Source organism: Ursus arctos, unplaced genomic scaffold (genome assembly GCF_023065955.2).
Source record: "Ursus arctos isolate Adak ecotype North America unplaced genomic scaffold, UrsArc2.0 scaffold_31, whole genome shotgun sequence".
In the NCBI taxonomy this organism is placed as follows: Eukaryota; Metazoa; Chordata; class Mammalia; order Carnivora; family Ursidae; genus Ursus; species Ursus arctos.
The window spans coordinates 1,448,551-1,463,903 of NW_026622997.1; the positions used below are offsets into that span (position 1 = coordinate 1,448,551).

General features: G+C 42.4%; 1 protein-coding gene and 1 long non-coding RNA gene across 3 annotated transcripts; one reads left to right on the forward strand and one right to left on the reverse strand.

The window, feature by feature from the left end:
• Positions 1 to 75: 75 nt before the first annotated feature.
• ZNF165 (zinc finger protein 165) lies at positions 76 to 7,055 on the reverse strand. Of its 2 annotated transcripts, none has more exons than XM_057304972.1 (4): positions 6,984 to 7,055; positions 3,125 to 3,606; positions 2,698 to 2,833; positions 76 to 1,064 (listed from the first exon to the last, which is right to left on the reverse strand). In XM_057304972.1, exons 2-4 carry the CDS (start codon positions 3,533 to 3,535, stop codon positions 163 to 165), a joined length of 1,449 nt encoding a protein of 482 aa, XP_057160955.1. In that variant the 5' UTR covers positions 3,536 to 3,606; positions 6,984 to 7,055; the 3' UTR covers positions 76 to 162. The 2 variants fall into 2 exon arrangements, with proteins under 2 accessions (XP_057160955.1, XP_026345326.3); XM_026489541.4 differs by lacking the exon at positions 6,984 to 7,055 and adding an exon at positions 6,199 to 6,742.
• LOC130542246 (uncharacterized) lies at positions 6,945 to 15,353 on the forward strand. Its single transcript, XR_008956672.1, has 2 exons — positions 6,945 to 7,429; positions 14,634 to 15,353. It is a non-coding gene; the product is annotated as an uncharacterized LOC130542246 (long non-coding RNA).

The window sequence follows — 15,353 nt, forward strand, 5'->3', positions numbered from 1 at the left end:
CATCCCTCCTCCCCCACAGGTGAAGCTCATAAGGAGAACAGTGAGCCAGAGAACGAGAGAAAAGAGACATTGGTCTTTCAGTCATTCATCTCATTCCATAATTTTTATTCAGTATTTTTCATGTTGCCATTTCTTTCGCATTTCCATAGAAATTTAAGTTCTTTACATTAACAGGTTTTCCCTCTTGTGAATTCTTTGGTGTTGACGAAGATGTGAACTCTGACTGAAGGCTCTCCCACACTCACTGCATTCATAGGGTTTCTCTCCAGTGTGGATTCTCAGGTGTCGAATGAGGTGTGAGCTCACTCTGAAGGTTTTCCCACATTCACTACATTCATAGGGTTTCTCTCTGGTGTGAATTCTCTGATGCAGGATAAGATGTGAGTTCAGGCTGAATGCTCTTCTACATTCTTTGCATTCAAAGGGTCTTTCCCCAGTGTGAATTCTCTGGTGTCTAGTAAGATCTGAGCTCCCCCCAAAGCCTTTCCCACACTCATTACATTCATAAGGCCTCTCTCCAGTGTGGATTCTCTGATGCCTGATAAGCTTTGAGCTGTGTCTGAAAGCTTTCCCACATTCATTACACTGGTGGGTTTTCTCCCCACTAAAAATTGCTGCATGTTTAACAAGGTTTGGGCTCTTGAGAGATGTTCCGTATTGGTGAATTTTTTCTCTGGCATAAATTCTTTGATGCTTAATAAAATCTGGATTCCATTTGAAACTTTGGTCATAGGTACTGTGTTTACAAGATTTCTGGTGTGTCAATTCACTTGAATTCATGTTTAAGTTTCTCTCACAACCATCATGGCTAACGTCACCTGTAAGTGTATTTTTATGAGTAAGGATTTTACTAAAACCTCCATCCTGTGCAGATGCTGGTCTCTGAGACCCCCCTGATTCTTTCCCCCACTGCTTCTTTAACCTGCTTGCAGACTTACAGATGTCTTGAGGCTCAGCAGATCCTTCTGACATGACTGAAATTCTTCCTGATAGAATCCTCTGTGATTCCATTTTTTCATAAACGTCCAGCTTTGGCATCGATCCATTGTTTTCACTCTCATTATCTAAAAGAATGAAAAGACAAAGTGGTAAATATCTGTTTGCTGAGTTGGAAGAAAAGAAAATTTTGAGATATACCCAAGACAGTTACATATTGGTACTTCAATTGGCGACTCTAAAAATGTGGCCTTTCAAGTGAAAGGCGTAATGGACAAGGACACAAATGAGAAAAATTGGTAAAAGTAGAATGCCTGTGGAGGGGAAGACCTTCATCCATCTATCTATCCACCCATTTCTTCATTGTCCATGGCTAATCGAATTCTGTAACCACTTTCTGCTAAATGTACCCTGAACACATCCCCTTCTTTACATTTCTACCACTACCCTTGTCACTCTTCCTAGCAAGGGGACTGTCACAGCTTCTCGCTGTTTTGACTCTGAGGTGTTCTTGCTAGTCATCCTGAATACCCTCACCAGACTAACTGTCCTTAAAGTTCTGTTCCCTCCTATACCCTACTCAGAAACCTTCCCTCTCTTTTCTTCCACAACACACCTGAACAACTCCACCTGGTTTCCAGAATCCATTTATGATCAAGTCCTCACAATTCCTGCCTTCTGGCTCACAAATTTATACTGTGCTTACAACTCCATATTGTACTGCAATCAAGTACCCCCTCTTTGTTGTAGGGTTTCCTTTGTCTAGAATACGCTAGGGCAGGAAAGGTGGTTAGGCAGTGCTGGTCTTAGGCTGGGGGAAATACATGATTTTGGATGGAGTAGATGGAAATGTCTCCAGCACAAACTGGAAAGTAGAATTTGGGTATTTTTTAAAAAACTGACTGTAATTTATTTATTTTTAAAAAAAGATCATTATTATTTTGATTTTTTTTTTTAGATTTTTAAAATTAATTAATTAATTAATTAATCTGAGAGAAGAACAGAGGGACAGGGAGAAGCAGACTCCCCACTGAGCAGGGGAGCCTGGTGTGGGGCTTGATCCCAGGATCCTGAGATCATAGCCTGAGCTGAAGGCAGACACTTAACTAACTGAGCCACCCAGGTGCCCCCAAAACTGACTGTGATTTATTCTTGAGTTTTTTTTAAGATCATTCACACCTAAAGTAATACTGAGTCCACGAAATTTTTAAACAGTGGAGTTTTAGAACAGTGATGAGTATTCCATGGAGGTAGTCACCAGAAGTATGGCTAACTTCCTATAAAAACATGAAAGCTTTGTAAGACCAAAAATACAATAAAAAAGGCAATAATGTAGATCTTGTTTTGGTATCTGTGAACTATATTCCACTTCCGAGTATATCATTATGCATCTGCGTCTCTACTAACATGTGTTGTTTCTCTTGATGTGTTTTTTCCTCTTTTTCTTTTGTTTTATTCCCTGATGTTTTCCCAGGCATTAATTTTTCTTTCCTTTAATTTACTCATAAAAATATCCTGTGTTTTGGAAATATTCTGGATGAAGAACAAATGGGAAAATCTAAATATTCTAGATAAGGAACCAAATTCTTTTCTCTCTGTTTTTGTTTATAATTGGTCAATGGCACACAGGGAAAAAGTTCTCTACTTCTCATGGGGTGATGAAGGAAAGGACCACCTATGGTAACTGAGGCTACTCTAAGAAGGGACATTCACAGTGCCACTCTTTCAGTGACATGAATTGCATGCAATACTGCCCCTTACCACTGTCCAGCAGAAGGGGTGCTGAAGAACCATGAAGGGCCTTGGGGTCCACCGGCTGCAACTGGACACTAAATGCTGGTCCAGGAGGCACCACCTTTCTCCTGAATATCTCTTGTCCATGTGCATGGACTGGAACCTGAGAAAAATAAAGTACATTCGGGCTTGTGAAAGAATCCCTGTTGGGGATTTAAACATCTTCCAAAAACAAAGAGAAGCTCCTGTAGGAATACAGAACTGCAGAAAGACGGATTCAGTCTGACTCCAATGTACTATGTGGCACAGCACCAAATGCAGTGGAAAGGAGACATAAAAGCACACTGACCTAACAGCCCCTGCAGGTCTCCCTGGGTGTTCAGTCTCAGGCCCTTTCCTCCCACTGTGGGACTCCATCCATGTGGAGGTCTTAGATCTCCCATCCCCTGTGTACCTGGACTACTGCTTCATCAGCGCCTCTCTCCAAATCTTCCAGTATGGTAACCACTTCCTCTCCATTCTCTGGGTCATGTTCCCGTACCCAGGCCTGGAGCTCCTCAGGCAGGATGGTCAGGAACTGCTCCAGCACCAGCAGCTCCACGATCTGTTCCTTGGTGTGGGTCTCAGGCTGTAGCCACTGATGGCAGAGCTCTCGGAGACGGCTCAGGGCCAGACGGGGTCCAGGGGAGTCTTGGTAGCAGAACTGCCTGAAAAGCTGTCGGCAGAGCTCCTGCCTGAGGGGATCACTTCTCTGGAGGCAAGTGTCCTGCCTCCAGACAAAATCTTCCTCTTCTATCTTCACTATCAGAAGTCCTTCATTCTCCTGAAGATTCTGAGCTGTAGCGTTCTTTGATTCTGTTGTCATTCTGGGATGAAATATTACCAGGAAACCCACTTGTGCTTTGTGAAGGGTCTTATTTAGTTTCAAGGGCTCTTCTAAGGGATAAAAAATAATTATTACTATCTATGAAGATGAAAGATCACATCACAGAAATAGTCATTTTCCATCACACAGAAGTGTACTGGGCATTTACTATATGTAAAAGCACTGAACGAGGCGCCTGGGTGGCATAGCGGTTAAACGTCCGCCTTCGGCTCAGGGAGTGATCCCGGCATTATGGGATCGAGCCCCACATCAGGCTCCTCCGCTATGAGCCTGCTTCTTCCTCTCCCACTCCCCCGCTTGTGTTCTCTCTCTCGCTGGCTGTCTCTATCTCTGTCGAATAAATAAATAAAATCTTAAAAAAAAAAAAAATAAAAGCACTGAAGTACTTTGTGGAATACAACTGTTACATAATTTCTACCTCAAAGCAGCTTAAAACTTAAATTTAAAAACAAAATGCCTCTTTTTAAAAGATTCATTTATTTCAGAAAGAGATAGAGAGGGCGTGGTGCATGGGGGGGGGAAGGGAGAGGAAGAGAAAGAATCTCCAGTGGACTCCTAGCCCATCTCAGAGCCCAAGGCTGGGCTCAATCCCACGACCCTGAGATCATGACCTGAGCAGTAATCAAGAGGTGCACTCTTAATCGACTGAGCCACCCAGGCACCCATAAAAACAAAATACTTTAAAGTGGAAACAATAAATATGAGATTTACAAATTTAAAGCAATGCTAAACGTTAACATGCCACATGCAATTAAATTTTATGTAAGTCATAAAGACAATAAGGAGCAGCATAGAAAAACAGTAAAGTGCTTCATAAAGTTGGCGATGCAGAAGAGTCTAGCAGGTTGCAATGGTCAGTGAAAACTTAATGAAAAAATTAACTTCTGAAGAATGGAAAGGATTTGATAGGATGTGGGAGAGAGAGAAATAGGAAATTACAAGCAAGGAAACAGCCCAAACAATTGGTTAATGGTAGTGGGAAAGCAAAAAGTTCCGTAGGTTTATATCAGGAAATCAAAGAGGCAAATGCCCCATCATAGAAAACTCCAAATGCCAAGATCCTGAATTCAGAGTTTATCTTTTAGGCACTGGGGAGTCAAGGAAAGCTTCTGAGCAGAATGACCTGACAAATACTGTTTGTGGATATTAACATGTTGTTGATTTCTAGGATGGACTGCAATATGAAAAAAGAAACAGAGGCCACAATTCTACAGCGTGAGGAAAATACAAGCTTGGAATGATAATTATCAACTCAAAATCTGGAACTAGGATTACTTACAAATCTCTTAGGTAATAAGGATATTATTTTTTTTCCTTTTCTTAAAAGATTTTTTTAAAAAAAGATGTTATTTATTTGAGAGAGAGAGAGAGCAAGAGAGGGAACACCAGCAGGAGTGGGGGAGAGAGAAGCAGGCCTCCCGCTGAGCAGGGAGTCTGATGTGGGGCTTGATCCCAGGACCCTGGGATCATGACCTGAGCCGAAAGCAGATGCTTAACCACCTGAGCCACCCAGGGGCCCCTAAAAGATTTTAAGTAATCTCTACACCCAATGTGGAGCTGGAACTCATAATCCTAAAATCAAGAGTCACCTGTTCCACCAACTGAGCCAGCTGGGTGTCCCAGGGCAACTTTTCTTGACAGCCAGAGGCTAACAGTTTCAATCAGTGTTAACTAGTTCCTTCCCTAAGGGTCTCAGATAGGTTTCCTGTTATCCCAAGAGTTCCTTCTCTACCTTCCTAGTTTCCTCAGTCCATATCGCCGGCATTGAGCCCTATCATCTCACCAATAAAGTTAAATATAATAAGCCAGTACCATGACTTGCTTGTCTGTCGACCCTGAGTCTTGTTATTAAATACCAGTTCCTTAAGTCTTAGCACATGGGAACGTCTGGTTTCTGCACTGAAAAACTGAGTAACAGGAATTTAGATGTGAAGCCTAGTGTGCAAGAGCAGAATGCAAAGATTGATCTTACAGGGCTTCTACTACACATTTCACCTGTTGACTGCTGATTGTTGCACTGACATGTACTTTAGTAAGAATCTGAACACAAGCCAAGCTCTGGGCTAGAAGTTGTACAGCAATGGTTTCCAAGAAAGTCTGAGTTCCCAGATGATCAATTAGCTGACTAATCACGTGGGAACTTTGTTAGAAACTGATCCCTGGGATGCTGTCCGGGCCAGAACATGTATACCTGGAAAATCCGTATTCTGACGTAGAGCCGTAAAGAATTAAATGGTGCTTGAGTTTGTAAAAACAGTTGGGAAAAAAAGGACATAAAAGCCACGTGGATTAAAAACATTTAAATAACTAAATATGTTTCACAGAACACACTGAAATGCTGATAATTGCTGATAAATGCTGAAAACTGAGGCGCTAAACAAGGTGCACGGTAGTGGTGTGGTATCAAATATCCTACCGGTTCAGACTGTGTGTGTGTACACCTATATATATATAGCTGGGGCTTCAACTAAACCATGCAAGATGGGAAAGACGCTTCAAAAGGCATAAAGGTGGCATAAAGGAAAGCTGAGGACGTGGGAATGAACCGCAGACTGAGGGTGACGCGGGCTCGCAGGCGTAATACTCGGAGCGACGGGTCTACGGAGTTCCTACGTAACACCCGTGACTGCAAAACAGATCACCTGGAATCTTTTCTAGCTTTGGCCGTTTTTCTTCCTCAGCGACCGTTACTCCACGAGGTCAAGGGCCACGCGTTCCTGTTTTCCGAGTTCTCACACTCGCTGAACGGGAGGCAAGCCCGAGAAGCCTCCCGACGCCGCCGGCGCAGACAGAAGGCTGGACCGTGGCGGGAGAGCGGGCGCTCGGCGACGGACAGGCTCCGGGGTGTGCGCGGGAGCAGCCGGGAAGGCTTCCCGCACCGAGGCTCGCCGCAGTCCCGCCCTCTGCCGGCTCCGCGGACCGTCTCCGCCGCTTCCACCGCGTCCGTGCACGCGGGGAACACCGCACATCCACCGTGTGAGCGCGCGGCACGACGGGGCCGGGGCCGCTCCGCTCTCCCTACGAAAAGGCGGGTACGCCTCCCGCGAGGAGCGGGCTTCGGGGCGGGCTCCCGGGCAGCGCCTCCATGCACGACGCAGCGCCCCCCAGATCGCCGCCGCGCTCGCCATTCCCGTCGGCGACCCCGTGCTGCGGCCGGCCGCCCCAGCGCGACGCCCCGCCCCGCCCCGCCCGCGGCGGTGACGTAACGCGCGGCGCGGGTAACCATGGAAACCGCCGCCCCTCTGGAAGTAGGCGGGCACAGTGTCCTCCGAACGCCGAGCTTCAGTTCCACTTTTCCTCGGGATTCCTCCGCGGTCCCGGCTCCAGGGCGCCGCGGGGCTGCTGCAATCCCGAAGTAAAGTCGTAGGGACTGGGTGCTTGGAGGGGACAAAAGGTCGGACCCGTGGGTCCCCAAACCCGGACTCACCTCTCCTACAGGGTGGTTCCGATCGGACACTTCCGGTGGGGGCACGGCGCTGCACGCTCTCTCAAAGCTTCCGTCCTCGTGGGCTCTGAGCCTGCGCAGAAGGCGGCCTGGCTCTGGACTGCGACTCCCAGAAGTCTTAGCGTCTCGTCCGCGCTCTGACTCCCGTTTCCCAAGCCGCTTCCGCGGCTCCTGGAATTCTCGGGTCTTTGGGGTGGGGCCCTTGCACCCCCGTGTAGCGGGAACCCAGCCTCCCCTGGACTTCAGTCTGGGGGAGTGGAACGGAAGCTCATGCACCGCGCTCAGACCTCACCCTTGCACAGACTGTCAGGAACGCAAGTTTACAAACGTGGCTGGTTATAACCCGGGCTCACGACGGCCTGTGCATGGCCCCAAACGTGGACTTTCTTGAATCCGTGGGCCAATGTGGGAGGACTAGAATGTTGACGGTAACTTACGTTTACTGCTGCTCTTTCTCTCGGTACCTCCGCTCATGTGCGGTGTTAACCAAAATTCGACTGAGGAAGCTTGAAGATCTGATCATCTTAATTAAGCCGTAGTAAATAGAGAGGAGCGCCGAGTGGTACAAAACCCAAAGTTTTTGTAGGAAGGAGACCCGGCCAAGGAAGTTATTAGCCAAAGGGAAAGCATTGTCTCAAGGCAAGGTGGACTTCCTTGGCGGCGGGGGGAGGGGACCAGGGAGGGGAGTGAGCAGGGGGTCTTATCATGCAGATTACCTTATCATCGGGTGGGGGCGGGGAGAAGGGAATGCAGAGGGCCCATGTGACCTTATTGGTGCTGACCAGAAAATTCTTGATTTGCTTTAAATTTCACTCCTGAAGAGATTAAAACTGTAATTTCGTCCTGATTTGCTATTCTGAGGGTAAGTAGCTCTACCTTGGGCCTGTGGTTTTCTTTTCAACAGAGTAACCCCTATAATAAATTGTGTGTTTATTCTCTTTATTTTTGAAAGGATCTGTTAGATCAGTGTGCACGGTCAAACAGTATATGGGGTAATTTTCTTGTATTTCATCTAAAAGGCATCATGCCGTAGCTAATTTTCTGATACTTGCTTTTTTCACTTAAGAACAGGTTACTATGGTTTATCCATGTTGTTGAGTTAAAATTAATTTTCATTCCTGTGTAATAATCCAGTTGTGAATATAGCATTGCATCCATTCTCCTAAAGATGGGCTGATACACTCTCTACTGGTTAGGGCAATAAACCTCTTACGTGTTCGCTCTGCTTCTACCTGTGTTCCCCACAGTCTGTTGTTAACAGAGCAGCCAGAAGGATGCTGTTGCAGGGTAAGTTCTGTCATGCTACTGAAGGGTGGCAGAACACACCTCTAAATATGAGCCTTTGATATATCGAATATTTTGAGCTGTAGGCACTTGATAAACAACAGATGTGGCAAGAGTTTTCTCAGTTTCCCTTACCTGCCTAAAGACGGATCCTCCAGAATAGAATCATTGTCCTAAATACCCTCCCCAAGAGTTTCATCAGCTAGGGAAGATTGGCTCATATCGTAGGAAGGAAGTTGACACCACACCCTGACAAACCTGTCACAGATGATCATGATGTAGAAATGGGGTTTGGAGCCCACAGCCAAGAAAGAAATCTTGAGACGTCTTCAGTGCAAAAAGGTTTTTTTTTTTTTTTTTTTTAAAGCACGGGGACAGAACCTGTGGTCAAAAAGAGCTGTACTGGGGTAGTGATGGGTGACTGATTATATGCTATCAAGTTGGGAGGGGGTTAGGGACAGCACAAGCCTCCAAGGAATTTTGGAAGCAAGGGTTCCAGGATCCTGAGGGGGCTGGCTATTGTTAGGAAAAGGTCATTTATTACTGTTTAGTAAGAACTCAGTCATGACCCTTCAGATGTACATCAGTAGGTCATATCCTTGGAGTATGATTGCTAACATATGTCTTACGTTAAAAATTCCAAAGGAATTTTTATATGTTAAAGTAGACTTAACAGGATCCTGGGGCATCGGAATAATGTGAAGCTAAGATTGCCACTTAGCAAAGTGTCAACATCAAGCCAGCTGAGATCCCAGAGGAAGGACACTCTGCCTGTTTCAAGGACTTGTCAGTGGGCTGTAGGAAGTAAGGAAATTTAATTCTTTCTTTTGCCTTTGTTTCCCACATCAGTCATACCTTCCATCTGTTCTCTTAAGGGTCCCGTTCATACTAAAAATCATTTACTCTCCCCTAAAAGGTCTACATCTCCTGTCCCCTTTCCCTGTTAAATGAAATCCTAAGTTACTTCTTTGGTTGCTCATTTTTCTCTAGGCACTTTCTATGTACTCATGAGGAATACCCGTTAATAAACTGTTTTTCTCTTGTTAACGTCTTTTATTACAGGGATTTCAACTGAGAACTCAGGATGGGAGAGGGAAAATTTTTTTTCAATCCCTAAACTAGCCCCCAGCTTAAAACCTTTGATTAGCTCCCCTTTTCCGGCAAGGCAAAACCCAAAGTCCTTAAAATGGCCTGTAAGACCCCATATGACCCATACCCCATGTAATGTATTTATTGTCTCCCTCGCTCGTTCTGCTCTGTCATCCCAGTGAACCTCCTTGCACTTCCTAATTAATAACTTTCTGAAAAAGCACCAAACCCACTAAATAGTTTCATTAGTGAATTCTGTCAAGTGGTTAAAGACTAAATATATACCAGTTCCCCACAATCTATTGAAAATAGCAGAGGGAACACTTCCTAACTTTCTATTACACCTAATGCCAAAACCAGTTAAAGACATTACAAGAAAAACACCATAGACCAAGCTCTCTCCTGAACGTAAATGAAAAATCCTCAACAAAATATTAACAAATCCAACAGTACATAGAAAGAATTATATATAACAAGTGGAATTTATTCCAGACATGCAGGAGTGGTTCAACATTTGGAAATCAGTAAATACAATCCATCAATATAATCAACAGACTAAAAAAGCAAAGTCATGATCATTTGATTCAGAGAAAGCACTTGACAAAATCCAGCAGCCATTTGTGATAAAAACTCTCAATAAACTAGTAGTAGATGGAAACTTTCTCTACTTGGTAAAGAATATCTACAGACCCCCCCCCACCGCCCCCGCAAACCACAGCTTACTCCATACTTAAAATGAGAAGTTGAATATTTTCCTTAAGATTAAAAAATGGATAAAGCTGTCCTCTCTCCTGTTTCACATCATGCTGGAAGTCCTAACTAGGACAATAAGACAATAAAAAGGTATACAGAAAGGAAAGGAAGAAATAAAGCTGTCTATTCACATACAAACTTTCTATGTAGAAAATTCCAAAGACTAAAAAACAAAACAAAAATCTGGAGCAAGCAATTACAGCAATGTTGCAGGTTACAAGGTCAATATCTGAAAGTCAAAAAGAGAATAGTTAGGTATAAACTTGACAAAATAGGTATAGGATCTGTATGCAGAAAATTACAAAACACTGATGAAATAATTCAAAGAAAAGCTAAGCATATGGTGGGGTATTCTGTGTTCATGTATTGGAAGACTCAGAATTGTTACGATGTCGGTTCTTTCCAGCTTGATCTGTTGACTCAACATAACCGACAAAAATCACAGCAAGCTATTTTGTAGATATTGACAAACCAATTCTAACATAAAAATGGAAAGGGGAAGACCTAGAATAATCAACACAATATTGAAAAAGAAGGACAAAATTAGGAGATTAACACTGCAAATTCAAGATTTGCTATAAAACTACGTTCAAACAACAGACCGCATAGATCAGTGAAATAGAGCCCAGAAATAGGCGATTCAGTGGAGAAGATAGCTTTTTCAGCAAATGTTGCTGGAACAATTAGATGTTTATATGCAAGAAAATCACCTTGTATCTTTCACAGAATTAACTCAAAATGGATTATAGGCCTAAATGTAAAACCCAAAATTATAAAACTTTTTTTTTATTAAAGATTTTTATTTATTTATTTGACAGAGAGGGCGAGAGAGGGAACACAAGCAAGGGGAGTGTGAGAGGGAGAAGCAGGCTTCCCACCAAGCAGGGAGCCTGATGCCTGGCTTGATCCCAGGACCTTGGGATCATGACCTGAGCCGAAGGCAGACGCTTAATGGCTGAGCCACCCAGGCACCCCCCCAAATTATAAAACTTCTGAAAGAAAACATGGAGAAATTCTACATGACCTTGAGTTTAGTGGTTATATTTTAGACACAACAACCAAAGCATGATCCATGAAAAAATAAATTGGAATTTATTAAATATAGAAGTATTTGCTCTACGAAAGACACAAGAATGAAAAGATAAGCCACAGACTGGGAGAAAATATATTCAAACACCTTTCTAAGAAAAGACATATCAAAATAGGCAAAGAACTCTTAAAGTTCAATAATAGGAAAACTAACAATTTAACTTAAAAATGGCCAAAATATATGAAGAGATACTTCAAAGATGTACAGATGGAAAATCCATGTCTATGGGTTGAAAAGCATATGAAAAGGTATTTTAACATCACTTGGCAATAGGAAAGTGCAAATCAAAACAGGGAGATATCACTACATACCTATGAATGGCCAAAATTTTAAAAATTGACAATACCATTTATATTTGAAAGTTACTAAAAGAGTAGATCTTACACCATGATGACATATGATAGGTCTCTTCACCAGTGTCTCACTAACAGTATCACTAAATTCATGATTTCAAAAAAATCTTACAGATATTTCACTGCAATTTTAATTTTCACTTTTTGTAAGTCATACTGAGTATTGATGAGTTTAGGAGTTATTTGCATTTTCTTTTCTTTGAATTGCCCACTAGTACTTTTGCCATTTTTCTATTAGCTGTTAGTCTCTTCTTTATCTTCTAGAGATTCTTTAGCCTTTAGTCTTCAATGTGAGTTGCAAATATTTTGCATTTTTGATGTTCCTTTTGATTTGCCATGCAGAAGTTATTTTATTTTTTGTTTTTAAAAAACTTATGTAGTTGAATATATTATTTTGTATCTTTGTGCTCTCCTCTTTATTAATCAGTTGAGATAGTAGTTTCTCAATTTTATTAATTGTTTTTAAAATACCTGATATAGGAAAGACCATAAGGGTTCCAAGCCAATGGCCAAGAAAGAATTCTTTTTTTTTTTTTTTAAAGATTTTATTTATTTATTCGACAGAGATGGAGACAGCCAGCGAGAGAGGGAACACAAGCAGGGGGAGTGGGAGAGGAAGAAGCAGGCTCATAGCGGAGGAGCCTGATGTGGGGCTCGATCCTATAACACCGGGATCACGCCCTGAGCCGAAGGCAGACCCTTAACCGCTGTGCCACCCAGGCGCCCCATGAAAGAATTCTTGAGACATATTCAGTGCAAAAAGGGGGTTTCATTAAAGCACGGGACGGGACCTGTGGGCAGAAAGAGCTGCCCTGGGATCATGAGGAGTGGCCCATTATATACTGTCAAGTTGGGAGGGGATTAGGGATAGCGGAAGTCTCTGAGGAATTTTGGTAGGAAGGTTTCCAGGACCTTGAGCGGGCTAGCTGTTGTTGGGAAAAGGTAATTTATTACCGTTTAATAAAACCTTAGTCATGAGACCCTTCAGAGGTATATTGGCGGGCCATATGCTTGGGGGATGATTGCCAACACGTATCTTGGGGGGTTTAGAGATAAAGGAAATTTCTAAAGGAACTTTTATATGTTAAAGTAGATTTACAGGATCCTGGGGGGTGGGGTATCAGACTAGGATTGCCTGTTACCCTAAGCAAAGTATTAACCTCCAGGCAGCTGAGTCCCTAGAGGAATGTCACTGTGCCTGTTTCAAGGGTTTGTCAGTGGGCTCTAGGTAGTAAGGAAATTTAATAATTTTTCTTCTGCCTTTGTTTCCCACATCAATACCTGTCTCTTAAAAAATAAAATATCCATTTCTTAGACTTATTTTTCAGTTTTTTTCCTGCTGATTGATTAATTTCCGTTGCAGTCCTTCAGTTTATTTTGCTATCCTTTTCTAACTTTTCAGTTGGATCTTTAATTAATGAGATTTCTCTACATTCCATTTAGATGTTTATGGCTGAGAATTTAGGTTCCAAAATCTCCTCAGCATTTAAAGAATTACATTTTGTTGTGTCAACTATTCATGATTATCATGCATACCAACTGGAATTTAATTATTATATCGACCATAAGGTTCAGGCCCTGCAACAAAAGTTACTTAACCTGAGAAATTTTTATTTGAATGAACAATTAAAAAATAGTTGCTACAGAATCAGTGACCTTCTTGAGAGAGCCTGGGATGATATTAGAAACATAGTAACAGGAAAAATGTATTCTTCTGACTGGACTGAATCTCTTTTATGATTAGACACCTCCAGACCCTCAGGTTGTGACAATGCAGGGCAGTGTAAACTTTCATCGTTAAGACTACGAGGAGGTCAAAGCCTACCGGCATATGACACATACACTGAGCCACAACAAACACGTGGTCATACGCACTTCTAGTGACACATACACCCCTGTGGACTGATGGATAGTTACTACCCAGAGAAATGGTATTTCAATGGTCTAATAACAGTAGTAAAGCTGGCATGAACTGGAAATCAATGCTAATCTTTTTCCTTTAACAAAACATCTATTGAAGTTATTTTTGGACATGGGACACGTTAATTGGGTAATTTGTGCTAATGATTATTCAGAGGTCACATTCTTTAGTCATGCTAAAATGAAGGATACTACTGTCACCACAATAAATATATTAAAATACTGTATGTTATTAAGTTAACATTTAATAATGTTACCACAAAATTATGGTACCACAAAATGTGTGCCTACATCTCAGAATATTCATACAAAGATTTTTCCAGCATCTTGCCATACTAAAATAACAGAAATACCTTGGGTTAAAACTGACAAAATTAATAAACTTTTGGATGAAAACATGGAAGGACTCAAAGCAGCCCCATAAAACCTTAACCAACAAGCTAATGTATTTTAAACATGCTACGTGGGCCATTCATGCAGCCTCAGCCGTAATTAATACTAATTTAGCTGCGTTAAACGAAGACATACAAAACTTACATAATAAATCATATAAAAAACCTTACATAATAAATAAAAAGTTCCTCTCTAGAATTGTTAGCAAAACCTTCAAACGTGTGATTTGTTCTGGCTCATGGTCTGACTGTAATCCTTCAAAATATCTAAAGATGGGATAGAATAATCTCTCTACACATTTTGGGAATCTCTTAAGGAGAGTCTTCTATTGCTTTTAACGTTTTTAAAAAAATATATCTAATTAAATATACTATTAGAATGTTATGCACCCTTAACAAGAAAAAATCAAGGAAAGACTATGATTAGCCATGCCCTCACTGTTCTTTTCTGGATATGTTGAGAGCCTATGTTGAAGATTCCATATGTATTTTTTGGATTTTTATCTTCTTTTTGTTTGATTTTATTAATTCGATGTGACTTTGAGTTGGAGTTTTTATTTGAGTTTGCTTGATTCATTTTAGTATATTTATCTTGTTCAGATTTGGTGTGGTCTTTATCTTAACATGGTTTGAATTTTATTGATGTTGTTTGATTTCTATTGAAAACTTGATTAAATAACCTAATTGCACCTTTGCTATGTTACCAAACTACTAGTACCTTCCTGCTTTAAGGCATATTTGATTCCTGCAGGCCCTTGCAGAATTTGTCATGAGGAATTATGGGGTGGAATGTAGAGAGCAAAATGGAGTCTCTCGTGTCAAGCAGGGGCCTGTCAAGTGTGACGCAAGCAGTTAAGGTACTGCAGCTAGGAGATTTCGCCGGACCAACATCAGCCTACACCCCAGAACTGATAACGAGCAGAACCAGAGGAGGTCTGCAGAGACGCAGAACTGATGAAGTCCCTTTGAAAAGGGGAGGATTTGGCAGCAAACTGTCAGACTCCTCAGACTTGACCCCTCTATGCTGACCACTTAAGAAGGCAGCTGCGGCCCAGGGCTGTGCCCGAGTGATCTCTGGACAGAACCCGAGAGCCTTCGCTGCTTGAACAGGAGAAGCCGTGGGCGCTGAGACGGACCGGGACCAGACCGGGGCCTTATCTCAACCGTGTTCGGTCCGTTGACTTACTGCACCTTGTGTTACCGCGTTTGCTGTGCGGCTCGTCTTCTGTCCGCTTCGTGTGCCGTGGAAGGAGCCAGGTTTAATGACGTGGTGAGTTGTCATTGAGCGTGGAATCCTGAACCTGCTTTATAATTGTGGTTTAACTTTGCTTTGTGATTGAATAAAGCTGACCTTGCGGAAAGACACAGCTTGTGCGCGCCTTCACAGCGTGCTGGTGACACTGGGTCTCCAGACCTTCTAGCATTTTTATGAATTACCCAACAGTCTTTTATTAAATCCTATTTCTGCTTA

What these genes read in the sequence shown, in the direction of transcription:
- ZNF165 (XM_057304972.1), bottom strand. Translation starts at nt 3,535, where the DNA reads ATGACAACAGAATCAAAGAACGCTACAGCTCAGAATCTTCAGGAGAAT. An exon ending in CTGATGAAGCAGTAGTCCAG is followed by an intron (nt 2,834 to 3,124) that starts GTACACAGGGGA and finishes TATTTTTCTCAG; the next exon opens with GTTCCAGTCCATGCACATGG. An exon ending in ACCCCTTCTGCTGGACAGTG is followed by an intron (nt 1,065 to 2,697) that starts GTAAGGGGCAGT and finishes TCATTCTTTTAG; the next exon opens with ATAATGAGAGTGAAAACAAT.